Source organism: Cryptotermes secundus, unplaced genomic scaffold (genome assembly GCF_002891405.2).
Source record: "Cryptotermes secundus unplaced genomic scaffold, Csec_1.0 scaffold313, whole genome shotgun sequence".
In the NCBI taxonomy this organism is placed as follows: domain Eukaryota; kingdom Metazoa; phylum Arthropoda; class Insecta; order Blattodea; family Kalotermitidae; genus Cryptotermes; species Cryptotermes secundus.
Genome location: NW_019744412.1, coordinates 2,189,054 through 2,216,857, shown reverse-complemented (window position 1 = coordinate 2,216,857; position 27,804 = coordinate 2,189,054). Strand labels below are relative to the sequence as shown.

Below are 27,804 nucleotides of genomic sequence, written 5' to 3'. Positions count from 1 at the left end.
AGGACTATGTTGAAACTGGAAATGTTATCACCTTCAAAGTGGTTCCCTTTCTGACCCCTACACAGCTCCATGTGAATTCACCACTGTTGGAAGCAATGCTGCAGGTCCTTTTCTGATAGCTTCTTCATTACCTCCATTGCCTTTGCCTTCACTGCATCTACAGACTCAAAACGGGATCCTTTTAATGCAGACTTGTCCTTTGGAAATAAGGAAAAGTCACATGGGGCTAGGTCAGATGAGTAAGGTGGATGTTCCAACATGGGGATCTTGTGTCTCGCCAGAAACATTTTGGCAGACAGTGCATTGTGTGCCAGGATGTTCTCATGGTGAAGAATCTGCGAGCCCTTCTTCCACATTTCAGGTCTGACCTTCAGGCACCCAATCAGTGTGAATGGCCCCTTGGATACTGGAAGAAAACAATCATCATTGGTTTGAAATTTGACCTGCTCTTCTGTGCTTTTTTTTTTTTTCTTTTTTCTTGGTGACCTGGGACTCTTCCAGTGCATGGATTGGCGCTTAGTTTCCGGGTCATACTAGGAAAACCATGATTCATCACAAGTTATTACATTCCCTAAAAAGTTTGGATCATTTTCAGTGTTATGAAGGCTGTCAGCACAAATGTTCATTCGAGTTTCCTTTTGCTCAGGAGTGAGGATTTTCAGCACAATCTTTGATCACACTTTCTTGATGTTAAAATGTTCATGTAAAATCTGTCAAACAATTTTTTTTAAACAATTTCACTGACTTTTTGAATGTTCACTCTCTCCCTTTCCCTCTTTAGAACTTTTGAACCACTTGAAAACTTGAGTACGAGATAGACATTCATCACCATAAACTTCCCTCAACAAACTATATGTTTCTGTAGTGGATTTCCCAAGTTTTACAAGAAATTTCACACTGACATGTTGCTCTACTTCCACACTTAACATAATTCTGACAGAGCTCAAATACACAGTCCACTTCAAACAAAGGCTGACACCCCACTGTTGGCCTTGGAAGTTGTTGGGTTGATGGAGGGGAGAGGACAGGCTAATATGCCACCCTCCTCACTGTTATCAAGGCCACAGGGAGTCGGCAAAAAGATCAGTCTTGTTATTTTATAACTGCTCCATATATCCTTGAGCCAAAACCTTTTAAGAGAAGCCACAGTGACTAGCCACCCGAGCTGTGGCAGAGCCTGGCCACAGCAATATGTACCACTTCAGTGTTTTATTTGTTTACAGTTTGTGATTTCTTTTCCAGTTGGCCAAGAAAAAATTGTGCGAGCATTTGCTGAGATTATGAAAAATATGTCTCGCATGAAGACATGTGTGCGCCCAGCTATGTGCAAACCATATGGAAAGCAGTCAGAAGCACTTCAGAAAAGTATGTCTCACATTTCTACTATGCATGTGCAGGAATGACTTTTTCAGGAAGAGAACAAGTTGAGGCAAGAATTTTAAAAAAATCTGGGAATTGAGATGAATGAGAATTTTCTGTAACCACCATTTATTGCACTAGACGCATTGTACTGAAGCATATCAACTGCTGACATACAGAAATAGAGGAAACTGCAGTGTACACAGAAAGAGAGAGAGTGTGTACGTGTTTGTGTTTTGATAAGTTGATTTATGTTAATGTAGTCAATCATTATGATTTTGGTCAGGTAGTTCACATACTGTCCATGTTAGATGGGTCCCTTGTCACCATTGCATGGCACGTCCTCAGGTTGCAGATGCAGGAGAACTGCAAATATACTGAATAAGAAGTCGCGGACAGCTGACAAGGGGTGGTCCTCCAGCTTGGGGGTTGGGCATGGAGCTAACAACTCCTCACCATAAAAAGTAAGCTTGTTACGAAAGATCAAAAGAAGCCTCAGACCTGGATGGATTACTTGGAGAAACAACCTAAGCTAAAGAAAATGGATATGAGATTGAGCACGTGGAATGTTAGAAGCATGTAAAGGCCAGTGGCCAAAGAAATCTTAAAATATAAGCTAGATTTAGCAGGAGTACAGGAGGTCAGATGGGACAGAGGGGGCATCGCATCAGCAGGCGAATATACATTTTTCTATTGAAAGGGGAATGAAAATCATGAATTAGGTACAGGTTTTTTCATACATAAGAGAATTGTATCAGCAGTTAAGAGGGTAAAGTTCGTTAGTGATAGGATATCATATATAATACTAAAAGGTTGCTGGTGTGATATCCTCATTACGATGTTCACACCCCAACAGAAGATAAAATTGATGACATAAAGGACAGGTTCTATGAAGAACTAGAACACGTATTTCATAAATTCCCGAAGTACCCTATGAACATTTTGTTAGGAGATTTCAATGCCAAAGTAGGGAAGGAAGACATTTTCAAACCAACAATTGGGAAAGAGAGTTTGCATGAAATTAGTAAGAATAATGGAGTTAGAGTAGTAAACTTTGCCACATCAAAAAATCTTACTGTTAAAAGTACAATGTTCCCTCATCGTAACATTCATAATTTTAGTTGGACATCTCCTGATGGGGAGATACTAAATCAAATCAGCCATATTTTGGTAGATATGAGATGGCATTCAAGTATACGTTGTAACTGTCCAATTTATGGGATGGTCAGTTGATGTTCTGTGTATTGTTAGGGTTCCATGAAATTCCTCACTTTCGTCTCACAGTTGGAGATTTCCCCCTGAGACATGTGGCAGGTGGCTTGGGTCAAGTTCAAAGCCAGCTGCCCATCGGTAAATCAGTCAAGTTAATGTGTAACACGAGACCAGGTTCTTTAGAAATTCTGAACTTTGACAGGTGAAGTCCTAATTTTAGCAGCACTGTTTATGCTACCCCAAGTTCCAGTTTGACAGCCATGCAGCAGGTGGCAAATTTCACCCCTAAACTCTACATGCGTGGTTATTTCTTTTTCTAATTGGAGGAGAAAGATTAAGCAACCTCCCATTCTGCCTGGTCAAGCCAATCAGAATCTGAAGTGGGACGTCCTTTGCCCGAATTTTGGGTAACCAGGGCAAATATTTACCATTCACAGTGTGCTTCGCAAAGAACTCTGAAATTTACATTCACTGCAGGTACATGTGTTCTGGTCCCTGTACATACACTCTGTAGTACCTATTGACTGTGTGTCTTAGTAACCGGTAAAGGAGCCTAAATCCACCAATCCATTGAATGAATCATTACAGCGCAGTTATCACTTGAATAGTGCAACCCTCTTGATGTTGAAATTGCTATTGCAAAACTGAAAAGATATAAATCGCCAGGTAGTGATCAAATTCCAGCAGAACTTTTTCAAGCAGGAGACGAAATATTACGTTCTAAGATCCATAAGCTAATTACTTCTATTTGGCATAAGGAAAAATTGTCTGATCAGTGGAAAGAATCTATTATTGTACCACTTCACAAGATGGGTGATAAAACTGACTGTAGTAATTATTGGGGGATATCACTGCTATCAACTTCATACAATATTTTATCCAATATTCTTCTCTCAAGGTTAAGTCCATACATAGATGAAACTATTGGGGATCATCTGTGTGGGTTTTGACGTAACAGATGAACTACAAATCAGATCTTTTGCATTCGTCGGATATTGGAAAAAGAAATGGGAGTACAATGAGACAGTACATCAGATATTTGTAGACTTCAAGAAAGCCTACGATTCAGTTAAGAGGGAAGTATTTTACAGTATTCTGATAGAGTTTGGAATACCCATGAAACTAGTGAAGCTGATTAAAATGTGTTTAAACGAAACTTATAGTAAAGTCTGTATAGGCAAACATTTGTCCAATAAATTTCCTATCCAGAATGGTCTAAGACAAGGAGCTGCTTTATTGCCACTCCTTTTCAACTTTGCCTTAGAATATGCAATTAGGAAGGTCCAGGTAAGCCAGGTGGGACTGAAATTAAACAGGACACATCAGCTGTTGGCCTACGCCGATGATGTGAATCTACTGGGTGATAATTTAGATACCATAAAGAAAAACACACAGACTGTAATTGACACAAGTAAAGAAGTTGGTCTAGAAATAAACACAGAGAAAACTAAGTATATGTTACTGTCTCATCACCAAAATGCAGGGCAAAATCATGACATAAAGATAGGAAACAGATGTTTTGAAAATGTGGCACAGTTAAGATATTTGGGGACAACGATAACAGATCGAAACCTGATTCAGGAGGAAATAAAGAGGCGATTGAACTCTGGTAATGCTTGTTACCATTCAGTCCAGAACGTTTTGTCTTCTCATGTGTTGTCCAAAAACATAAAAATTAGAATATACAAAACTATAATTTTGCCTGTGGTTCTGTATGGGTGTGAAACTTGGTCTCTGACATTAAGGGAGGAACATAGACTGAAGGTGTTGAGGAGAATATTTGGACTGAAGAGGGATGAAGTGACAGGAGGTTGGAGAAAACTGCATAATGAGGAGCTTCATAACTTGTACTCTTCTCCAAGTACAATTAGAATGATCAAGTCAAGGAGGATGATGTGGGAAGTTCTATAACTGACCCACTCAGTGAGACTTCAAGCCCCACACGTTGGTCATCACTTATAACTGTTCTCTTAGTGCCCTTACGTTGGGCTTCACTTAATCTTTTGTAACCGTCCCTCCTACCTTCCGCCTGTGGCTCCGTCTGAATAGTAGTGCAGGGAGTGGCAGTCGATGGCGATCGGCCCCTCTGCTCCGATGACCACTTTGACGCTGCCCTATGTGGTGTTGCTGCTGTTGAATTTGCTAGGTTGTAGCTGGTTTAGGCTTTGGGTTTGGATTTCAGGATTGGATCTGATAGTATGAGTGACAGCAGACAGTTAGAGACTGTTTACGATTCATAGTAAGGGGGGAAGGAGTAAGCATATGAAAGCTGATGGTGGGTTTGACTAGCTAGAGGAGATGAGTCTCTCTTCAGGTTGGATAAGGGGCAAGCTCGGACAAGTGAGGGTGAAGCACCTCTAATCAACACAATTCACTGTACCACCACAACACTTTATTGTTATTCTTCTTAAAGACACTCGGCTGCATAAATTCACACATTCTGATTTAGTTTTGGCTTACAAGCAGCGGGTCTTACACTTCCACTAAAATGCTCTCGATCAGCTGACCAAATTCCTTGGTGCCGCGCTCTTGTTGATTAAGCTAAATCTCAATATGAGTAGTTATGAGAGCAAAATTTTGTACTTAGAATTATCTTTTAGCGCGTGTGATGCAGGGTTTGCATCTGCCAAGTTCAAAAGTTGATAGACGACTAAAATTCTTAGACTGAACTCTCTGCCAAGCCAGAGGTCCTAACTGAGTTGCACCTGCCTATTCTCCTCTCCTCTTAATTTCCCTGATAGGCTGATTCAAATAAGGGGAGTTGGTTTAATTTTGGTTCCGGTCAATGACAGACTATTTTTAAGGGAATTTCACCCTAAAAGACAAAACAGCGAAATTGACAGCGATGCAACTTATGAGGGGTCCCTAATGATCTCCTGGCACTCCCACTTTTGACTTACGGCTGGTAGAAACTGTCACTTCTCGAATTCTCAAAGTGTTTTGCTGCTGTAAGGCTAATTCTACATTTCTAAAGAAACTCAGTGGGGTTTCTTGAAGTATCACTTTTTGCCCTTTTGGAAAATAACACCAGATGCTTGGATGCAAGGACTAGCAGATATCCTTGTTCGCGCAAGTTTGGTCTGTCTGCTCATCGCCTATTCCTTGTTCTTACAGTGTGTCGTAAACCTTTGTTTCCTCATAAATTCATATTATTAACTCTATTAGCTACTAAAAAAAGGGGGGGGAAGGATTTCGATGGTGCGGTTACAGGTCATGTAGCATGAATGGGGGAGAATAGAAATGCACATAGGATATTGGCGGGAAAGCCAGAAGGAAAGAGACCACAGGGAAGACCAAGGTGTAGGTGGGTGGACAATATTAAAATGGATCTTAGAGAGATAGGATGGGATGGTATGGATTGGATTTATCTGGCTCAGGATAGGGACCAGTGGAGGGCTCTTGTGAACACGGTAACCTTCGGGTTCCATAAAATGCTGGGAAATTCTTGAGTGGCTGTACAATTAGCGGCTTCTCAAGAAGGGCTCAGCTCCATAAGTAAGTAAGTAAGTAAGTTCGCATGCTGTGGAAGCAGAAAGCAAGTATCTGAAAATTCATGAAGTTCAAGACTGAAAAATCACCTAATTGAGATTTTTTTCACGATTCATAAAGTCAGAAATGCAAAATTCACACATGTTTATGTGTGCCTTATGTGTTGGACCAGAACAAGATGGACTCTTCTGCATGCATGATACAGTGCAGTGCTACAAGGTGTATACCAGAGGTTGTTTGTTATGTTGTGCCTCGGGATATGGTCAGTATTGACCTCTGGCCTCAGCCCACTTAGGCAAGGGTATTTCTTGGGTTGGGGCATCACAAGGCAGATTCTGTTAACCCCAATGATAGTGTCTCTGAATAAGCTTATATTTTTGAAAGGGTGAATTTCTTCAAGACATGCAAGGAAAAATTTTTCCATGCACAGAGGATAACAAGAAAAATAGTAAAACTGAAAATATTAATTTCAGTATATTCAAAAGAAAGTCTGGTGTGAGAAGGTGTTGGTGTTTGAAAAGTGTGGAGATGGAAGGTTTCAAGAATTCTTCCTCACAGCACAGTATTTATACACTGACACGTGTTTTGGACTTTTCCATCATGTACTTCTTCTGGCTTATTTTGGACTTCATCCATCGTCTGGTATGTAAAAGACAAAAGACCATGACGTTTCGGATACCAGATCTGTCTCTGTCTTCAGGTGGGTAGGGAAGGATAAAACCTACTCAGTTGGGCCCGTTAGAAAGAGCTAGTCACTCCAGTGATTGAGACTAGCTCTTTCTAACAGGCCCACCTGAGTAGGTTTTATCCTTCCCTACCCACCTGAAGACAGAGACAGATCCAGTCTCCGAAACGTTGTGGTCTTTTGTCTTTTACATGCCAGATGATGGATGAAGTCCAAAATAAGCCAGAAGAAGTACAGTATACACCATCGTCAGAATCCTTTCAAGTCTATTTTCCAACATGTCATTTTTGGTGAAAGAACACAGCGCTTCAGTCATCAGGTAAAAGTGAGAAACATACTCTTGAGCCCATTTAGATAGAGCTACCCTCCATCCAGGGTAAGATAATACTTGTGTGTTCAGTGTTGCTGTGAAGACAAAACATATATCTGGAAATGAACATGTTCAGGGAGGATTACCTTAGTGGACACATCCTGAGTGACTGTGAGGTTCTAGCTGAATGAAGATTTAGTTCCCTGGGAACTTGTTTCATGAAACCAAGTGACTTTTGTAAGACACCATTAATCAAGGTACTGTAATTCATACATATACAGAGATCAGGTTCATCTGATGCACCCAAAAAGCAGATTTCATCCTTTTACCTGATGATGAAAGCACAGCCACTTTGTGGAGTGTGTTTCTTTAGCCAAAATGATGTTGAGAAATGTGCAAAATTTGTGTCAGTTTAAGAAAACATGTTTGTCACAGTTTATAATCATGATGTGGCCAAGTCAAGCAGTTCAAGTATCAGTTCCTTGTTTGGACAGTTCTAGTAGGATCTTCACCTACACCACCTCCTCCCTTAAATATAATATTTTATTAGTTTAACAGTGCTTACCAAGTACACGTACCACAAATGTTTACAAATCACAAATACAGAGATACAAAACAACAAAAGCGCCTGTAAAATTGTACATTGTAACTTTCATGTTTATGTAAGGTTGCATTTGTTCATAGAGGGGCTAATGGAGGTCACATGATGGGACAGTGATGCATAATGCACCAGTTCACTATATGATCTTATTGCAAGTGTTGCAGGAAAGAATATACTGCAAGGAACAATAATCCATTTGTAAATGAATGGTTTGTTATCATATTATTTGCTGCTGTTTATGAAATATAAAACACTGTGTACCTTGACAAGGAAGTATGCTGTTGTATTTTAGGTTGCATTTTACATGGTACACCCTGTACATACCATGCTTTTAGAGTGGCTGCCAAAAGTGATACTCTCTGCATTTAAACATATTTCACAATGATGTGACATTCTCTGAAGATTACTGTCTGTGATTTCATGAATGAAAATCCAGGTTTCATTTCCTGAAAGTGTGGATTAGTTATGTAAACTTCTGATTGTATTTTGGGGTGAGAACACTGTGCTCTGTTGGACTGGCGTGTTGATGTTTCCATCTTCACTTTTTTTCTCCTACATTACTTGTTCAACATAACATTCTGGACTAATACTTTGGAGAATTTATAAAGTGAAATTCAGTGAGTGTGTCAAATGTTTCTTATATCTTTGCAGTGGTTCAGCCTACAGAGACACAAACACTTCCTGTTCTGCAGCTGTGCCTTGAAACTGGAGTTAAATTTAGGAAAATAAACTGTTCAGTACAATGTATGCTGCTTGCTGTATTTTGTAACAAGTACATAACTTCCATTGCATTGTTTGACCAAATAGTTCTGCGAGTCATTTCTTAGAGCACGGTAATACTGAACAGTGTCATCCATCAATCTACCTCAACAGATGAAATACAGGAGAATGCCACTTTCAACGTATATCATAAAACATGATACACTTATAGGGATTTTACCGACAAACCATTCATTAATGAATCCTCAGTTAAAACTTGCAGTACACTATTTCTCTCTGTAAAGCAACCAGTATTTTCCTTGGCATTACTGAGATTTTGGGCTTTGTCCATCATCTGGTGTTTTCAAAAACATAACATTTCAGAAACTGGATCTGTTTCAATCCTCAGGTTAGGGGGCAGAAGACATCTGATGGGTTCATTAGAAAGAACTAACCTCAATCATTGGACAGCCTATGTCAGTATAACTACAGCTATATATATATATATATACATGTACATACATACATACATACATACACACACCTGAGATCAGGGTTTGTCAACAAAAGATAACAGGAAAATGTATAATACAGATTGTGATAATGCATGTACAGACTTGAAACTAAGATACATTGTTTTCCACTTCCTCTCTATGATGAACAAAGTCCAAGAAAAAAAAAACAATAATTCTGAGTGTTATACACCATGGTCAGAACCCTTCAGAATCTCATCATTATTTCCTTTCTCACACAATGTGGTCAAGATGGATACTATGAATATGAACACAAACATCCATTCTCTGAATGTGATTCTAATCTGTCTTCACAAGCACACATATTCCACTTTTAACACTTTGCAGACCAGTGATTTAAATATTTAAATCACCCTAAAGACTGGCATTTTTAAACCTACTACCCTAACTTGTGCACTGTTCAATTTAAATATTAATATAAAATCGCCTAATTAATTTTATGAACTAAAATTTTTGGAGAACACTTACCAATGCTCCTTGAAGTGCTTGAGAGTGTGATATTTCTGGAAACTTTCCCCTTTGTGAAGTGGCATTACACAGAACTTGCACATGTAGACAGTCATACTCCTTTTGTTGTGTACTGCACAAATACAACATCGCCTAGAAGGCTGCTTCCCCTTGGCATGTTCACTCTTCACAATTTTCACGAGGGTATGTTTCCGCATATCACCCGAGAGTCACCCAGTCCTGACATAGCATGTCAAAGAAACTATCTCCAAAAACAGTTTTCTACTTCAGACACTTGCGTTGGGTCAGATGGAATTTGCATCACCCCTGGATTTCCAGTAAACTGTCCCAAAGCAGGCGTTTTGTCTACTTTTCCCCATGTGGCTGTCCCCGCAATGTTGCTACTCGCACTTTTGTCGGAGCTACGGTCACTTTCACTTTCACTGTCTGGCCACAATTTTTTGTTCGCCCTTGCCACACTCACTATCAGATTGTGAGTCGCTATCACTAGCAGACTCACAAGGAACATCAGATAGCTCATCGGAGAACAAGTCAGATATTTATTGTTCTCCGAGAAAACGCTTGGACCTCAACCTCTTCCGACCTTGATCCATTTTGCACTAGTAACTTCATGCCTGGTTCATGCAGCTGGAAGATGAACAAAGGCATTTTCTTTTGGGGTGGGAAACGAAAACAGCAGGGTCATGTTACTGACTACGAAGCAAACATTCAAGAGGTCTATCACGCACCAGTGCAAGGTATAGTGTGTTTCAACGTAACGTGTCCTAAAATCATAATAATATGCCACTAGTCCACAAAGTGTTAACAGATCTGGTCACTGGAATAAGTCAAATGGTCTGAACACTTAGCAAGTTATTCTGTCTATTGCAAGAGCCTGTCAAGAGTCACACACATACTGGTACCGGTTGGTATTGATGGGTTCAATGTGTGAATGATGGAATATGAAACCTGAAGGTCTCGCAGTGAAAATTTCAGTCTTCTAAGATGTGATGACATGGTGTTTAAACTGGCTGGGATTTTTCTACCCTGAAGATGGAGACAGGAGGTTCCTTTAAAATATTGGTACCTATCTGCCAAACTACAAGGGGTCACATTTCAGAAAATGGACGGAGGGAACACTGTGTGACATGAAGTATGTGTCCTGTGATACTCTTGATGCAATTGTGTTAGCCTTCTTCAGCCATTTTTTTCCTGAGCACATTGTGAGCTAAAGAACTGTATTTAAGATGGACACCACAATTCCCAGAGCTTGCAAATAGCTCATGTAGGGGTATCAGATTTCTCATTATTTTATGGTAAGCATGTGTTTCGTTCACTGTTCTAACAGCACCCAGGTTTTGATGGGTGCTGCCATCTATGGAGATATTGTTAACAACATAATCAGTTTTGCTTTGAAATCAAAGACATGTTGCATGAGTGGTGTGTACCATGGCATTTTAACACTGAAATGAGTTACACTCAACATGAGGATCTCAGGAGTTAAAACAGGTACATACCACAAAGCCTGTAGGTGCACATAGAATTCAAGGTTCCAACATCAGCGGTTATGAAGAATCCTGTCTTTTGAGGTATAATACTATAGTCCTTTTAAAGTCGACTGATGTTCAGAGGAACAAGTTACCTCCATCTTCAGGGTCAGAGAATAAGCCAAGCAAGGAACCAGCATGAAGCAGGTAGCAAGCAGAGCTCTTTCTGTTCCTCCAAAACATTGGTTGAGTTTCAATGGACTACATGGTGTTATACTCCAGAAGACGGGACTCCTCTGTATGTTCATCACCACAAGAACAACAGTACCCCACTGAACTTTTGTGACAGAAATGTATGAGAAGGACAGTTGTCTTACAAGAAAAGGAATGATCAAGGAATTGTAGCATGTCTCTGTATGTCTCAAGTGTTCAGCAGAAAACAGCCCCGTTCATCGTAAAACTGGTCTACCCAACTCTGTTTCAGTTTAGGTAATTCTTATAAAATGTAAGCTATTTTTAGAGGCTCGGTGATAAAAATGGAGCTATATTCATGAGCGTATATTCTTCAGTGTTAAATTTGGTGGCTGTTTTTTTGTGGTTATTTGGAACTGAAACCACACTGTAATATAAATGAAAATGTAAGCATGTCATCAAACAAGCTCCGCATGCTACAGTCAGTGCACACTGTTTACACAGTGAGACAGTATGAACAGAGGATGTCCTTGGTAAAGATAAAGCTGTCCCTGTAACAGACCATGAAGGCCCATAGGGTTGTGAGATGTTGAGGCTCCCACATTTTCTAGACTGTCAGCCTTATGCACCAGCCGGCCACTCTTGATCCCCCGGAAGATTCCTGGTACTCATTTCCGTTACGACCCCAGGACCATAATGTGGCTGGAAAGGATCAGGTCAATTGAAAAATCCAGTGATCTCAATGGGAATTGAACCTGCAGCCTTCTGGCTTGTAGCATAATGCCTCAACCAACTATGCTACTGTGTGCCTCTAATGTTGTCCTTGTGCTTAATTAATGTATGGGGATGGAGGTATAGCTCCACTATTGTTGACATTGGCACTAGAAGGACACAAGCGGTCAACTTCACATCCTGGCCACTGTAAACCCTGGGAATGAGCCTGTGGTACTCACTGGATAGGAGGCTAGGTGGGCCCCAGAGCCAGTCTGGACACTGTAAAGAAGAGACAAATCTCTCATCCCTGCAGGGTATTGAACCCCAGCTGTCTGGCTCATAGCCCATTGCTATCCCGACTGAACTACGTGTAAATAATGTGCAAACTGAAGGCACATAACAAGATTACTGTTGTGTGGAATGTGACACCATCTAGCCTGGTAGATACCAGTGTTTTGGAAAGTAAGTCAAGCAGGGAAGGAAAGTTGTAAGAGTATTAGAAGAGAGAGGACAGAATCATCCGGAGTACAGAAGACAATATTATTCAGACACACACTCACATGAACCTCAAGTCTCATATGAAGACACATGAATAATGGTATAAATGCAATTGAAAATCAATTCCTGTCAGGACGAAAGGTCCTACCACTATATCAGTCCCATGTGTTCTGTTTGAAGTTTTGTGCTGCATATCTGGAAACCATATTTAAATATCTCTGGGGCCCGAGTCTGACTAAATGGGTGAAAGAAATTAGAATGATTGGCCTCTTAGCCTGTCCACAAATGTAACTTCACATCAGCACACAGGGTGTTTAGTAATGTACTGAATGTCTATGCTAACGAGCACAATCTGTTTTTGCAACTTGTTTCAGTACTCCTTTTAATTACTGGACACCCCATCCTGAAGGCAGAATGATGGAAGTTATGGTTCTCTGGGATGTCGTGCTGTGCAGTCAGACAGACACGTTCCTCTGAAATGTTGGTACCTGTATCAAGACTAGAAGGCATCGCAATCCGGATCACATAACAATAAGATTTACTGTTTTGCTGTTACAGCTCTTGTGGACACTATCCAGCTGGTTCAGTCTCTCCGTTCCTTCCTGCCGCCGCCACATATTGCAGTCAGCAGCTGGAAAAATGAAGACAAACACAGGTTTGTAGAATGGCCTTGTAAAACTCCTTCAGTTGTACTGTTCACTGCTGTGAGCAGTGGTTTCATCAATTACAGCTCAGTTGTAACAATNCATCTTCAGTAAGCCAAGGAACACCATGCCATAGCTCAAGCAGTTAGTCGCTGGCTTCCAACCGTGGTGGCCCCGGTTCGATCCCGGGTCTGGAATTTATGGTGGACAAAGTGGCGCTGGGGCAGGTTTTCTCTGAGTACTTCAGTTTCCCCTGCCAATCTTCATTTCACCAGTTTCTCCATAATCACCCTCAACTATCATCTGGGGCTGGTACAATAGGCCTGAAGTGGCCGCAGTACAAGGGACTTAGTTCCACCTCACTAGCAATAAAAAAAAAGCCAAAGGAGAAACCAGCAGAAGCAAGTTACAAGCTGAGCCAGGTTATGCCTGCTTCTGCTGGTTTCTTGCTTGGCTTACTCTTTTATGCTGAAGACGGTGGCAGTGTGTTCCTCTAAAACACTGAGCCCTCTGCAGACTGCAAGGTGTATACTCTTGATAATATCTGTTGATGGAATGCGATCACGGCTTGTCAGAAACAATTTCAGTGTATAATTGAATGGACATGCTATGAAGGGAGTCAAGACTGAAATAAACAACTCATAATAAAATCTGTTTTATAAGAGATTACAAAGCAGCTCTTCATTACTGCAGAACACCAGTGTTTAGTTCTGTATGATGCATAAAAATGGAGGTAAATGAACTGTAATTCTATTTACTGTGTCACTTATCTGGGCATCCTGTATCAATGTGTGCATTTAAGAATGAAAAGTAATATATAGTGGAATCCCCATTTAATGTTCCTTAATTTAAGATTGTCTCTGTGAAGCCAGAGCCTGCTTCGACTACGAACATAATTACTGAGCTTAAAGCATAATACAGGGAGATCGAAAAGTTGCGCACATCAAACTAAAAGTTGTTATAAATTGTATTGCAGTTAATATAATTATATCTCCTACCGTTAGACGGTACTGTAAGAGTACTAACAACGAGTAGAAACGCTATCTGTCGTGTATTGGTCATACGACATCTGCAGTATAGCTTTCTTTATTGCGTGACAGACATGTCATTTTCCCAAGAACGAGTTTTCATCGTGGAACATTATTTCACTAATCATTCTTATGCACGTGTCGCAGACAAGTTTTGTCAGGAATATGCGGATACTGATGTTCCTAACGATTCGACGATAATGAGAATAATCAACCGATTTTGGGAATGTGGATCAGTTTCAGATAGGAAGAGATCCGGGAGACCGGCCATTTTGACTGAGGCTAAACTGGCTGACGTGGAGAAAATGTTGCAGCATTCCCCTTCAGAAAACCTGAGGAGACAATCAGCGCAATCAGAGATTTCATATGGAAGTGCTCAGAAAGCGATGAAGAAGTTATTCCTTTGTGCATATCGTGTTCACTGTGCAGGAACTGAAGGACCTGGATGAAGAAAAACACTTAGTGTACTGTAGATGGTTTAGGGCATTTGTTGGAAACCATGGAATTGAAGAGTCTGATCGGGTTTTTTCACTGACGAAGCGTGGTTTCACCTTAGTGGCTATGTGAACAGTCAAAACAATAGGATTTGGTCATCTGAAAATCCACATGTGTTAAATGAAAAGCCCTTGCACTGTCAGAAAATTGGAGTGTGGTGTGCTGTATCACGTCGTTGAATAGTGGGCCCAATTTTCTTTGAAACAACAGTGAACAGTCCAGTGTACCAAGACATCATTACACAGTTTATTGCGCTTCTTGAAATTGATGAACGTGAGTGTTGGTTGCAGCAAGATGGTGCCACATTTCACACATCAAATGAAACCATACAGTTCTTGCGCGAGTTTTTTGGTGACCGTCTCATTTCAAAAGGATTGTGGCCCCAGCGTTCACCCAAATTTTGACCGAGGATTTGGGCAAACGGAAGGTCTGTGCACAGTATTTACCGCACGCGCTGTCAGACGATGAAAAACATGCCAGAGTGGAACACTGCAAAGACATGTTATGGTTGGTCCAAAGTGATACAAAATTTACAAAACTGATTGTTGCTGGTGACAAGACATGGTGTTTTCAATATGAACAGAGCGGCAGAGTGCAGCGTGGTTGAGACCGAAGAATGTGCGCATGCAAAAGAGTCGAGTAAAGACACTGCTAACTGTTTTCTTCGATTCCAAAGGAATCATTCACAAGGAATGTTTACCAGAAGGTCAAACAGTGAATTCTGATTATTATTTCGGAGTCCTCAATCGTTTATGGGCGAGAATTCTTCAAATTCGACCTGAATATCGAGAGCAAGGTTCCTGGTCGCTTCTCCATGACAATGCCCCACCCCACAAATCAAAGATCGTGCGTGATTTTTTGGCCAGAAAAGGTATCACAGTCCTTGATCATCCTCCATATTCGCCAGATTTGGCTTCAGGAGATTTCTGATTGTTCCCAAAAGTTAAGTTGGCGATGAAAGGAGACCGTCATGACACCATCCAGGACATCCAAAGGGAATCTACCGCAGTTTTAAATGCGATTCCACAAAAGGAGTACAGTGACTGTTTTAAAAAACTTTTCAATCGATTCCAGCCATTTATTGATTCAGAAGGAGACTATTTTGAATAAAAAGAGTGAGATTTTGAAAATAATTCACGACTTGTATTTTTAATGAACGCAGTCGTATCAGAACCTGGACACACTGTGTACATCAATGGAAGTGCTGTATGTCTTGTAGTTTGTGCATCAAACCAGCAAAATATAATTGCTTAGTGTGATGTGCGCGGCTTCTCGATCTCCCTGTATCTCCTGACAAAACAGCTTCTGTACATGCCCATAAAAATGGAAGTCATGAAAAGCACCCAACCTCAGTAACCTGAAAATTTCTGGAAAGACAGGTACGTTTACACTAAGATACAAAACACAACAGAACAACAAGATGCACTAGGCAGTGCTGCTATCTAGAGGTACATCATCAACTTTTTTCATTAAAGGTAGATCCTGTGTTACTGGTTCAAGATTATTTGCCTCTGCCATCATCTGTTCCTGTTCATAACTACTATCAACTCGTGACTGCTGCTAACATTCTTAATGACCAAATAGCAGGTGTTCGCCTTTTGTATTTTAGGATATTTTCCATTTCACTCTTCAACGTGGTGATCAGACAATGAAAGTATCATAAAGTATGCATCAGAAGGTTCCAGTGTGCTGCATACAAAGTCTGATTGCTGTTGTATGCTGGGAGCCATGTCTAGCTAGCATGCGGCATGTAGCAGGTTAACTTTTTACTTCTCTTCCTTCTTCTGCTCCTTCCCCTTCTCCATCTGTTCCTCCTCCTCTTCTGTCACCTTCAGTCATTTAGTGTCAGTAGTTCTGAAGAAGCAGATCAATATTTTTGTACCAAGCTGAACATCGTCTTCCTGTGACTTCTGCCAGAATAGATGATATTGGATTTCAGATTCCCATGATCATTACAATGAAGACTGTTGTCTCCTGGGATATGAAGAAGTGTAGTCCTGTAGAATTTTAATGACATCTGAGAGGAAACAGGCTGCCCACTCCTGCAAAACGCTGATCTCTTATCAGGCTATATGGCATCACATCTCACATGACAACAGTTTTTGTACAGGATAATGTAGTTATGTAATTTGAGACGAAGAGAGTGTAAAAGCCTAGGAACACTTAAAATGCACATTTGGGTATGACTGCATTACGACAATTCAGTTCACATTATTTCATGACTGGTACAGGTTTTGTTAATGGTAATTCAGACTGTCCATTCTAGAAAGAGTGGGATGGAGGAACTCTGTGGTGATGCTGGACGGAAGATCGACTGATCCGAGCCACAGCACGACGCTAGTGACAACGAAGGAGGCAGAATTGGCGTCGATGGAGACAATATTCTAGTCAGACCAAAGACTCTAGACATGTGACGGAAATATCTGTGATAAAAATTTTGAGAAAAGAAGAAGAAACTTTTATCGCACATATGACATATATAGATTGTCTTTCTTTAAATTTATTGAAATGGAAATCTAAACGACAGACTTTACTTTTATTCTCTTTGTATATCTTGTAGGCAGCGTAACTAATTCTTCAGTACTTAAGGAAACATAATTTTATTTGCTTTTAAATGTATGATAACTACTCCATTCCATGTTTTCCAGTTGTATTACAGTGACTACCCTTTACTAGGTTTAGTGACCTGCTTCTCTAAATGTCTCAGTCCGCACATACAGGGGCATGACTCCCTTGACCAGGGTAATGTCAGTATCAAGAACCATTCTGCATTTTACTGTTGGTTTACTGTCCTCTTGTCCTACTGTGGAGTCATTCAAATGAGTTAGAGTTGTTAATTTTTATACTTAGGGCATTTTCAGAAGATTCTGTCATAAATATGCCCCACAGAAAGGTAACCTATGTAACATAAGCTTACTTTATACCAGGGGTTCTCAACCTGTGATCTGTCACTGTGCTTTCTGCAGCCTGCATACATTTGTTGCATCACCCTCTATAGTGAAAGAAACTACCAAAATTAAAATATTTAATGACAGATTTTCTGATTTTGAAATTAATTTTCCATGGAAGTTGATGCCAGGCTAAGACAAAATTTCAGACTGATCCAGTGTAACAGCAAATTTCCATGACTCATCACTGATTTCTGTTCAGAATGTGTTTCTTTCAGAAAGTATCTTGAAATCAGGAAACACACTGTTAATGCAGGACTGACTGCTGTGAGCAGCTGTTTAGGTTATTAATGAGGTACATGAAATTAGGAACCATGTTGTTCATGTGCACAACAGGAATTACATTTGTCATTGAAAAAGATTAATAAAGTCAAAGCACGAAAGACTGTTTTTGTTAACGTTTTTGCTGCCAGTCCGTCTTCAGTTGCATTATGCCCTGCAGTACACTACCAATGGACACACTCATACCTCTGAAACATCGCTGAGTGTGTGTCATCATCAGACAGTGGCACGGACTGTTTGTTGTAAAGTCATTAGAAAATTACACATGAGAGGAACCAAAACACTGGAGATCACATTGAACAGACAGGACTTTGCCTCTGTATGACTGCCTATTCGAGGTATGATATACCCACAAACATGTTTAGACATGTTTTGCATAAAGACAGTGAATAGCAAATGGTCTGCATATGTTACATGGTTACATGCATCATCTGGTGACAGAGAAAGTAGTTGCTCAAAGCACTTTCAGAAAAGTAATTTATCCACCTTGACAAAACATAGTTTTAAATGAGTTTTAAATGACTGAACCTTTCGGTGGCAGTTTGGAAATAACACCTGTGAAGTAACCAGGGCACAGTAGTGTAGTTGGTTGAGGCACTATGCTACAGGCTGGAAGGTTGTGGGTTAAGTTCCTGATGAGGTTACTGGATTTTTAAATTGACCCAATCCTTCCAGCCACACTATGGCCTTGTGGTTGACTCAGCCTTTAACAGAAATGAGTACCAGGAATCTTCCTGGGGGTCAAGGGTGGCCAGTGCATAAGGCTGACTGTTTCGAAAATGTGGGAGTCTTGATGTGTCACAACCCTATAGGCTTCCACAGCCTGTTACAGGAGTAAGCAAGCTTGATGGTGGGAGTGAAGGTGTTAGAGAAAATTTTCATTTGTGACCAGCAGCCTGCAAGTCTGTGAAAAGGTGAATGTGGCTTCAGTTCTTTAAAGGTAGAGAACTCCTGCTTATGTGTTCCTTCCTTCTTGTTTTAATGTAAGACAAATGTTATGTTATATTGATCAGTATTAACAATTAACTGTTGGAATTCAGATTATGCATCCAGATAATTCCCTCTTTCCATCAGTGAATTCACTAGGAGAGTATAAATGGCTTGAGAGATCCTTATTTTTTCCTCTTAATCTTATGACATTGAAGTGGGCCCCACACTTGTATAAATTATGGCCCTATAGTTTATTTAAATGATAGTGATAAAAGTTTCCAAATTTGGTGTCATGTATTCAAAGGGCATGTCATATAAATGTGGGTTGGTGAGTGCATCAGTCATTGGTTTTGATTTACTGTGAATCTTAAGGCGCGTCCACATTACTTGTGCTTGTGTGAACGATACAACAAGTCACGAGACAAGCAAATTTTTAATTTAAAAACAATAGCCAATAAATTAAAATATGACTACAGCCTATACACACTACGAGTAAATATACGGATCCTCACGCGCAACTGTAGTAGTGTGGACGAAGATTTACGAGCACAAGTAAAAGCCAGACGAGTCTCCTGGCAAGCACGAGTACGAGTGATGTGGACATGCCTTTAGAATACTCTTTCACATGCTGTGGTTTTATGTCATAGTGAAGTGTGCATAAATGAATTAGTAGAAGTCATCAAGTGTAAGTAATTTGACAGGTGTAAGGAAGTAAAAGGGTTGCTTTTACATATTTCAGCCGCTATTTACTATTATCAGAAGGCACAACCAACACTCTGAAGTAATTACTTTACATCTGTTGTTGTCTGAGCATGGGTTGTTTCTGTAGTATCATAAAGGGAGGTACAAAACGTGCAAAAAATGAAGGCTAAATATAAATAGTTAGTACAGTTAAAATAAGTTGTGAACATCAAGAGTAACTGGTTAAAAATCAATTGCTGAGTGGCTGAAACATATGAAAGCAAAAATTGTAATTACTCCTATTAAACTAGTTAAACTTGATGGACATCTGTTACTTATGTATTAAGAGGTATAATGGTTCAAGATGTCTCTTATTAGAGATAACTCGATAAACAGCGTAGCAATTTATTGAAGGCTGCAGACTTTTCATTACTGACAGCTCACTTTTGGGTGAATTTCATATAAATAATATTAATTCTATGAAATGCAACCATTAGGACAAGCATGTTGTCAATTCTCTTCTGTTTACAATTTATTTTGTGCTCTGGTCTACATGTTTTGACTTTCTAGGAAGTCATCATCATCACACAACAGAAGTGTGATTTATATAATACTGGTTTTCAACTTAATGTTCAAAAATATATGTACCCTTATAATAAAATTCGCCTCATACAAATTGCATGTTCGCCCTTTAGTTAAGGATTTAGAAATCAGTTAACTGTTTGATTCAAGCTGATGTCCAAATGACTGTTTACACTGAATATGTTTTAAAGTGCTTTCAGTATTTAAAATATTTATGTTTATTTAGTAATTAATTGTGCTTCACTGAATAGTATGCTTTTGCATTGTTTTGTGGCCAGTTATTTCAGTGCCTTTGCATTTTTATTGGTGTCTGGTTGTTATAAACTGACTGGCAAAACTGGATGCAGAAGGAGAACTGGATACTGGACACATTTCTAGTTCCTGAGACATTGCTGTGTATGTGATGTTACTCTATTCTCAAACTAGAAATTTTCATGGACTTTCAGTTCTGCATAAATAATGAGATGGCATCTTAATTATAATACAGACAAATGGCTATTTTATAGGACCTCAACTGTGCCTTGGTCACTTAATGACTTTCCCAATATTTTCTGTAATAATCGTTCTTCCACTACTGAAATACATGTCACAGACAATGGTCTGCCTTCTATTGAGAACCAAGTATTGTACAGAAATCATTTTTACACATTCTGACAAGGAATCACAAAAGTATTATTGACAGGGATTGAAAAAATATCAAGTCTTATAACCAGTGCAGAAAGTCATTGCTACATGCATATTGAACAACATGAAAATGATTTGAAGTTTGTTATGAATGTATGAGCCATATGTCCACTCAGCTTACATGATAATGAAACCAAGAGCAAGGAAGGGAAAAGAATGTTAAAACTTGTACATTACTGTTGTAAAAATTATTTTAATCTCTCAGGTAAATTTATATTTGAAACCCTGATGATGGGCTGACACTCCATCATTTGCTGTCCTGTGTACACACAGAATAACAAGTGACTACAGCCTTCCCCACTCTGTAATTCAGTTAACCTAATGCAGAAGTGGTAGATTACACTCACCAGCCCACAAAATAACTATTGAGGTAATTGTACTAATCTGTTTTCTACTCTTAAACTGCATGGGTTATATTATATGCTTTCTTCACATACAATGTGCATAACTCTGCACACCATTTCATCTTTGTGGTCTTCAACAAATAGCAGTAGTTTGTAAAACATTGTATGCCCTTTGACACCATTGTATGATATACAGATTCCAAATTGGAAAACTTGTAGATTTAGCTGCTTCCTTGTTACTTGGAACAACTTCCATGACAAGCATAATGAATAATCACTGCTCTTGCCAGTAATGAACGCTCTCATGTATGTTAAAAACCATAAGTATTGTGGTTGTTTATACAGTTATTTGTATTACATTGTTATGTTCAGCCATTTTGTATCATGGCAGCTCTATTATGTTAATGCTGCTCAGATTAAAATCTGATTTACTTCTCTGGTAAATCAGTGCCATGATAGTGAGTCACCTTCTTGCCAATGTGACTGTTGTCTTGGGGAAGGCAGAGGTGTAAACATATACCCACTTTCTATAATTTGTTTTGTTGCTGATGCTTTTTAAAATGAAGCTTCAGAGTATTTGAGTTTCAAGCTATGTGCGTATGCAGTTCAGTTGGTGACCCTGAGTCTAGGGGTGTGCTGCCAGAACTACAACTACCAGTTTTCATATTCAATAATCAGTTGCAAAATTCGTTATAAGCGAACTTTTCAGAATAGTAAATGATTGAAAGCTGAGTACTTTTAGAGCACTTTGTTTTCAAATCTGTTTTTAATTTTAGGTACCTGTTTGGCCAAACCAGTGTATACCAGCTCCAGCACACCCCTGTGTGAGTCCTGTACAAAGAAATAGGGTGTTCATTGTTGCATTTGGATTCACAAAGAACCGTCTTAAATCAAGACCTTAGGCTGTCATGGTGGTGACTGCGAAGGTTGTAATGTAGTGTGGGAGAACATAACCCACATTTCAGAGGGACCTGCTGTCTCTGTTTTCTGCAAAGAAGAAGGAGGAGCAGTTTCCCCAGAAATGTGGGTAACATTCATTCTACCAGACTATATGGCGTCATGCCCAAGAAATCCGTGATCTTCAATTATTTGAAATGCTCATATTCTTGCCTACAAAAGTGCTTGAAGTGGAAGGGAATAAATCAAAAGAAAGACATTTGCTGCTAACTGACTACAAGATGGTACTATTCAAGTGTAAACTGATAAATATTAGCATCATTTAATGAACTATACAGAATATTTTTCACAGTCAGCTTCCAAAACAATTTACTCTTTTAACCAAAAAGGATGCAGTAATATTATATTATAGCATTCACTTGCATATCACTTATTATTCAATAAATATCACTGGTTCACTATCTTATATGCAAAACGTCCTTCTAAAACTTATAAAAGTTTATTACGTAAGCACACAATGCATATCTCAAACCTTATTTAAAAGTTTCTGTACATTGCACTACATGTTTTGACTGACACTGGTCATTATCAAGTGTTTAAAAATTGTTGGTGGAAACTGCTGTGCTTCCATTCTGTGATTATAATATTCGATGTGTAGTCCCCATCTACATGCTCGTGTATTTTATGGTGCTGGGTGTCTCTTCCTGTTGTGTTGTGTGTCTATACTATGAGATGCATTGTAAGTTAGACGTGAACCAGTGACATTTCTTGAATAATAGGATACAATAGAAAGTGTCCAACATACATGTTAACAGCACAGCAGATCTTTATAACTTTCAGACTAATCTTACTCAAATGTAATAATGTATGTATACAGTGGCCGTCTTGTAGTGCACTCAATTTCACCTGTTACTTCAAGACATGTTTCAGCAACACAGTGCCATCATCACGAGCCCTAATTACGCTAAGCTATTGCATTGCTTGCCATTATGTCTTTGTAAAATTATTTAAAAAGTGTGTATTCATCAACTATAATAAATTTACACACACTAAAACTTGTTAAGATTATTCATCTTATGTGTCTTAATTAAAACTTGCGTGTGGTTCTTCCACTATGGGGGTCGTTTTTCTTATATTCTGTGTAAACACATCACAAGACACGGTTTACACAGAATATAAGAAAAACGACCCCCATAATGGAAGAACCACACGCAAGTTTTAATTAAGACACATAAGATGAATAATCTTAACAAGTTTTAGTGTGTGTAAATTTATTATAGTTGATGAATACACACTTTTTAAATAATTTTACAAAGACATAATGGCAAGCAATGCAATAGCTTAGCGTAATTAAGGCACCTGATGATGGCACTGTGTTGCTGAAACATGTCGTGAAGTAACAGGTGAAATTGAGTGCACTACAAGACGGCCACTGTATACATATCATAGATGAAAATCAGTGCAACAGGACGCTAAAATACAACGTAATAATGTATGTTTTAAAAGCTCCATGAATTTAACCTCAAGACTTATGAAATGTGAGTTTAAACATCTGTTAAGTCCCCAGTCTTTGTGCTAAGGGCATTTTATGTAGGTATAATTTCTGTAACAATTTGGTATTAGGCATTTGCATTTTATCATCAGTCTTTAATTTTATTATATTAATTAAGAACAGATCTGGTACCTGTGTATTTTTTTTTGTGCAATACATTCCTTTTCTGGAAGATATGTTAATATGCTTGTTGATTGTTAAACCTAATTTTAAGAGGTTGAAGTACAGCTGCATAAATTACACTTTTAATCATTAAATTCCCAATATACATAATAATTGAGATTTTCATTATGGTGATGATTTTCTTGTGGTTTTCCTGGTTATGACACTGTGTGTTTTGGTGGGTTGGCACAAATGTTCTGAGGATTGCTGAAGACAGAGGGACTGTGTTGGTACACACCTACCAGAATGTGTGTGATGTCATAATCCAGAGGGCAACAGTAGAATCCCTTAGAGTTTCTGTTACTGTGGTTCTAGACACTCTGGGCAGATGGAGATCAATGTCTTTAAAGCATATTATTTAAGTAACATGGAGGAATGGAGGACTGACCACCTCTGTGGTCTAGTGGTCAGAGTTCCTGGCTATAGATCAAGAGGTCCCGGGTTCGATTCCCGGCGCTACCGGATTTTCTGAGGAGTAGTGGGTCTGGAACAGGGTCCACTCAGACTTTTGAGGATAACTGAGGAACTATTTGAAGGAAATAGCCGCTCTGGTCTAGAAAACCGAAATTAATGGCCGTGGGGATTCATTATGGTGACCACATGACACCCTCTATCTGCTAAAGTTGGCTGAAAAACTTCGCTGACAAGCAATGGTCACTTTGTCGGTTAAGTTCGCTTGCAAACTAAAGGCCACAGAGTTCTTTTGTTTGGGAGGGAGGAAGCGAGTGAGGTGAGATAAACTCGGAAAGTATATCTGCTCAGCAGAAGAGCTGTGTTCAAGTCCCACATGAAACAAACTTGGAAAGTATGTCTACTTAATGGAAGAACTATGTTCAAGTCCCACAACAACGTATAATTCTGTAATTGTTAAAATGAACTGACCAGTGCAAACACTGGTGTAGCTACATTAAATTATCAGAAATTCATGTTTTAAAAATATTACGTTTTCCATTTTGATATTCAGTTTACTGAAAATAATTTCCAAACAAACATATATTTATACTAACACCATCACATAAATGTAATAAGGAAATCTGACAAAATTTTTAAACTTTATTGCTCAGAAACACAGAATTTTAAATCCCCGGTATTATAGGGCTGACAGTCAGATGTTAAATTCAGGAGTAACAATATTAGTATTAAAAGAAATGCAATGTACAGCTAGCTGGACTGTGCATGTGCCATTACAGTATTGCAGTGCTTGGCTGGTAAAGGCTAATTCTCGTTAATTTATGATGACACGTCAGCATTGTCTTCTCTTATCATACCCATAGTTGGTACACTCATCTTTTACTGTCGGTGTACAAATGGGTTTGAATATACAGAACTGCTGCTGTAGGGGACTGGCTCCTTTCAAAAGATTTACTACTGAATGGTACTTATGTACTAAATGGTCCATAAACAGTTTCTTTATCCAGTTCAAGCACTAAGGAACATCATGTCCCTTAACTAAGACACCGCATAACGGATCCTTCAGTGTTTTAAGTAGTCATGTAAGGAGAACAACATTACTCTTTGAAGATTTGCTTGTATTACTGTGCAGAATTCTGCTGTTCAAGTTGCTGTTACCCTCTCTGAGATTGTTCGATCTAATGTCCTGCAAAGAATAAGATCCTCAAAGTGAATATATGCAGCTCAGCATAAAGAAAGAAAACTATTCCTCTGAGCTTATATATAAATATCCAATAATGGAAACTGCATATATTAAAACTTTGTTGATTTCAGATTAAGATATATGTGTTAAATTATTTAGTTGCTTTGCGTTATAGATTCATATTAAATACATGTAAACCCATTATGTGTCCAGTGAATGGGTAAATCAGCAGTTTTTTTAAACATGATTTATAATTAAGATGTTATGTTAAATTTTTATATATTGCCTGTAGAATTTATCCTAACTATGCTTCAGTTATGTAGCCAAAGCTTGTTCCAATTATGTATACCATTTATGTATTGCCAGAAAATAAAATTATGTCTAAAGATATAATGTGCCTTCTTTATGTTTTCAACAGACTGTGTTATTATTCTGTGACATCTCTGTTGTCCTCTCCATATAGACATAACTCTTCCTGCACAAACCATGCACATGAACTCACAGCTTACCAGATGGTAATTTGAGAATCAATAAAAATCACAGCTATTCATAAAATTGAGACATATTCCACATGTATAACATAACATCGTTACATAAGTGATTCTCAGTATGCAACCAGTCTTTTTTACTTTGTCCAGCTCTGGAAATGAACTATGTAATTCAGTTCCCTGAAAATCCTGTACTGCTTGAGGGATCATGCATTTTCAGTTTCAAGCAGAGTTCTTGTCTAGACACTGTTAGTGTCCTCTGGTCATTTCTTACCAGCTCTTGCAGTCAGCAAAGCCCTTCATTACAACTCTACACTAAACTAATGCCATGTTTTGGATCTATAACAGGTAATTCTCAACAAACTGAAATACAACACCAGGCACACACAGGATGAGACTCGTAACAACCTTCTTCAACTTGCTGTTTCACAGCTGCCAGCAAACAAAACATATTTTGAAAAGATTACAGAAGTTCTCATGAACACAAATCATGATCAATTTTGTGAGCAGAAATGGGAATGCTCTTTAACAAAATAAGTGTTTCTTTAATCAAGAATGGTTTCCTGTGCAATAACAAATAGAACATTCTAATCTTCCTGGGGGTATAGGGCAGCCGGTGTTTCTTATTGTGAAAAACTGTAAATAAGAAATGACTAGGCAATGCCCATCTGGCCCTCTGTAGCACATTCTTATGAACATCTTATTACAGTGGTATCCCCACAATTCTTAACTTATCTTAACTTAAATCTGAGAGTATAACTAAAGATGGTCATCTAAGGCCGAAACATGTTGTGTTAAAGCATAAGCGGAAGAGTAAGGAACAATTATTGCCTTATTGACGGACTGTGTTATATGAGGAGCGTTCCGTATATAATGCCTCCTATTTTTTTTAATGAAAACTACAACAGATACAGAAAGCATAATAACACAGTTAAACAGAGCAAGATTTCAGGTACTGGCAGTAATTCTTCCACATAATCACCACCATTTATTATGCACTTTTGCCAGCGATGCACAAGAGCCTGTATGCCGTGCTCATAAAAGTCTGCTCCAGCAGAGGCAAGCCACTTTCTTACAGATGCATTGACAGCATTGTTGTCTGAAAAATGTTGCCCACGTAGTCCATCTTTCATAGGCCCAAACAGATGGAAGTCTGAAGGTGCTAAATCAGGGCTATAAGGTGGATGTGGTAGGACAGTGCAGCCAAACTTTGCAATGTGCGCGGTGGTCGCAAAGTGGTATGGGGTCTAGCATTATCGTGTTGCAAGCGAAAGGTTGTCTGCTTCTCTGGCCTGACTCGGGGAAATGCGGGCTACCAGCTTAGTCAGCGTCGTCTTGTAGCGTTCAGAATTTACAGTCTCACCAGGCTCCAGGAAATGTAACAAAATCACACCCCACCTATTCCAAAAGACCGTGCACATCACTTTCCCTGCCGATGGCTGTGTCTTGAACTTCTTTTTTCTTGGGGAATCCGGATGTCGCCACTCCATGGACTGTCTTTTGGATTCCGGCTCGTAGTGGTGACACCACGTCTCATCTTCGGTGATGATGCTGTCCAGAAACTTGTCACCTTCAGCCTCAAACTGGTGCAAAAGGTCCTAACAGACTTCCATTCGATGAGTTTTGTGGTCCTGTGTAAGAATCCGTGGGACCCACCTGGAACAAACTTTGCGATAATCCAGCTTCCCCAACATTGTTTCCAATGCATTACAGCCAATATTAAGCTGTACACACAGTTCCCTGGTCATTATCCGCCAATCTGTATGGATGAGCTGATCGAGGTGCTGTTCATTGTGAGGAGTGGCAGCTGAGCAGGAACGCCCAGGGCATGGCTTGTTGTGCACTTCACTTTCACCACTGTTGAAATGCACTACCCACCACCTCACTGTGCTGACATCCACTGTATCACCTCCGTACACCTTAGCAAGCATCGATGGATGTCAATGGGTGAAATTTGTTCTGCTGTGAGAAATTCAAAAACACATCTCTGTTTTGTATGCACTTCTATGTCAGACGCCATTTTGGTAGACTGCTCTGCTGTCGCTATCTGTTGCAGGACAACCAAACTAACAGTACATTGGTGGGAAGGTTCAACCTTTACTACAACACCACCAACATCCAGCTCAGATGTTACATATTAACACAGAAAATAGGAGGCATTATATATGGAATGCCCTTCGTACATAAACATTTCAATTATTTTGTACATTTACTTCTTTTTATTTTCTTACATATCTATTTAAATAAATATAGGAATTTTATTTATG

General features: G+C 39.2%; 2 protein-coding genes across 5 annotated transcripts in view; one reads left to right on the top strand and one right to left on the bottom strand.

Moving 5' to 3' along the window:
- The window catches only part of LOC111874708, a 37,062-nt gene extending 18,797 nt beyond the window's left edge, over positions 1 to 18,265 (top strand). Inside the window, exons 7-9 of one of the 4 annotated variants that reach the window (XM_023870431.2) lie at positions 1,243 to 1,365; positions 12,785 to 12,881; positions 16,664 to 18,265. In XM_023870431.2, coding sequence (XP_023726199.1) covers positions 1,243 to 1,365; positions 12,785 to 12,881; positions 16,664 to 16,781 — 338 coding nt within the window. In that variant the 3' untranslated portion in view covers positions 16,782 to 18,265. Of the gene's footprint in view, positions 1 to 1,242; positions 1,366 to 12,784; positions 12,882 to 14,135; positions 14,277 to 16,645 lie in introns of those variants that run through there. The other 3 variants (XM_023870432.2, XM_023870430.2, XM_023870433.2) reach the window with 3 other exon arrangements.
- Positions 11,811 to 27,804, bottom strand: part of LOC111874709 (methyltransferase-like protein 9) — a 339,812-nt gene continuing 323,818 nt past the window's right edge. The window contains exon 6 of the mRNA XM_023870434.2: positions 11,811 to 12,857. The gene's annotated coding sequence lies outside the window, so the exon portion shown is untranslated. The remainder of the gene's footprint in view (positions 12,858 to 27,804) is intronic.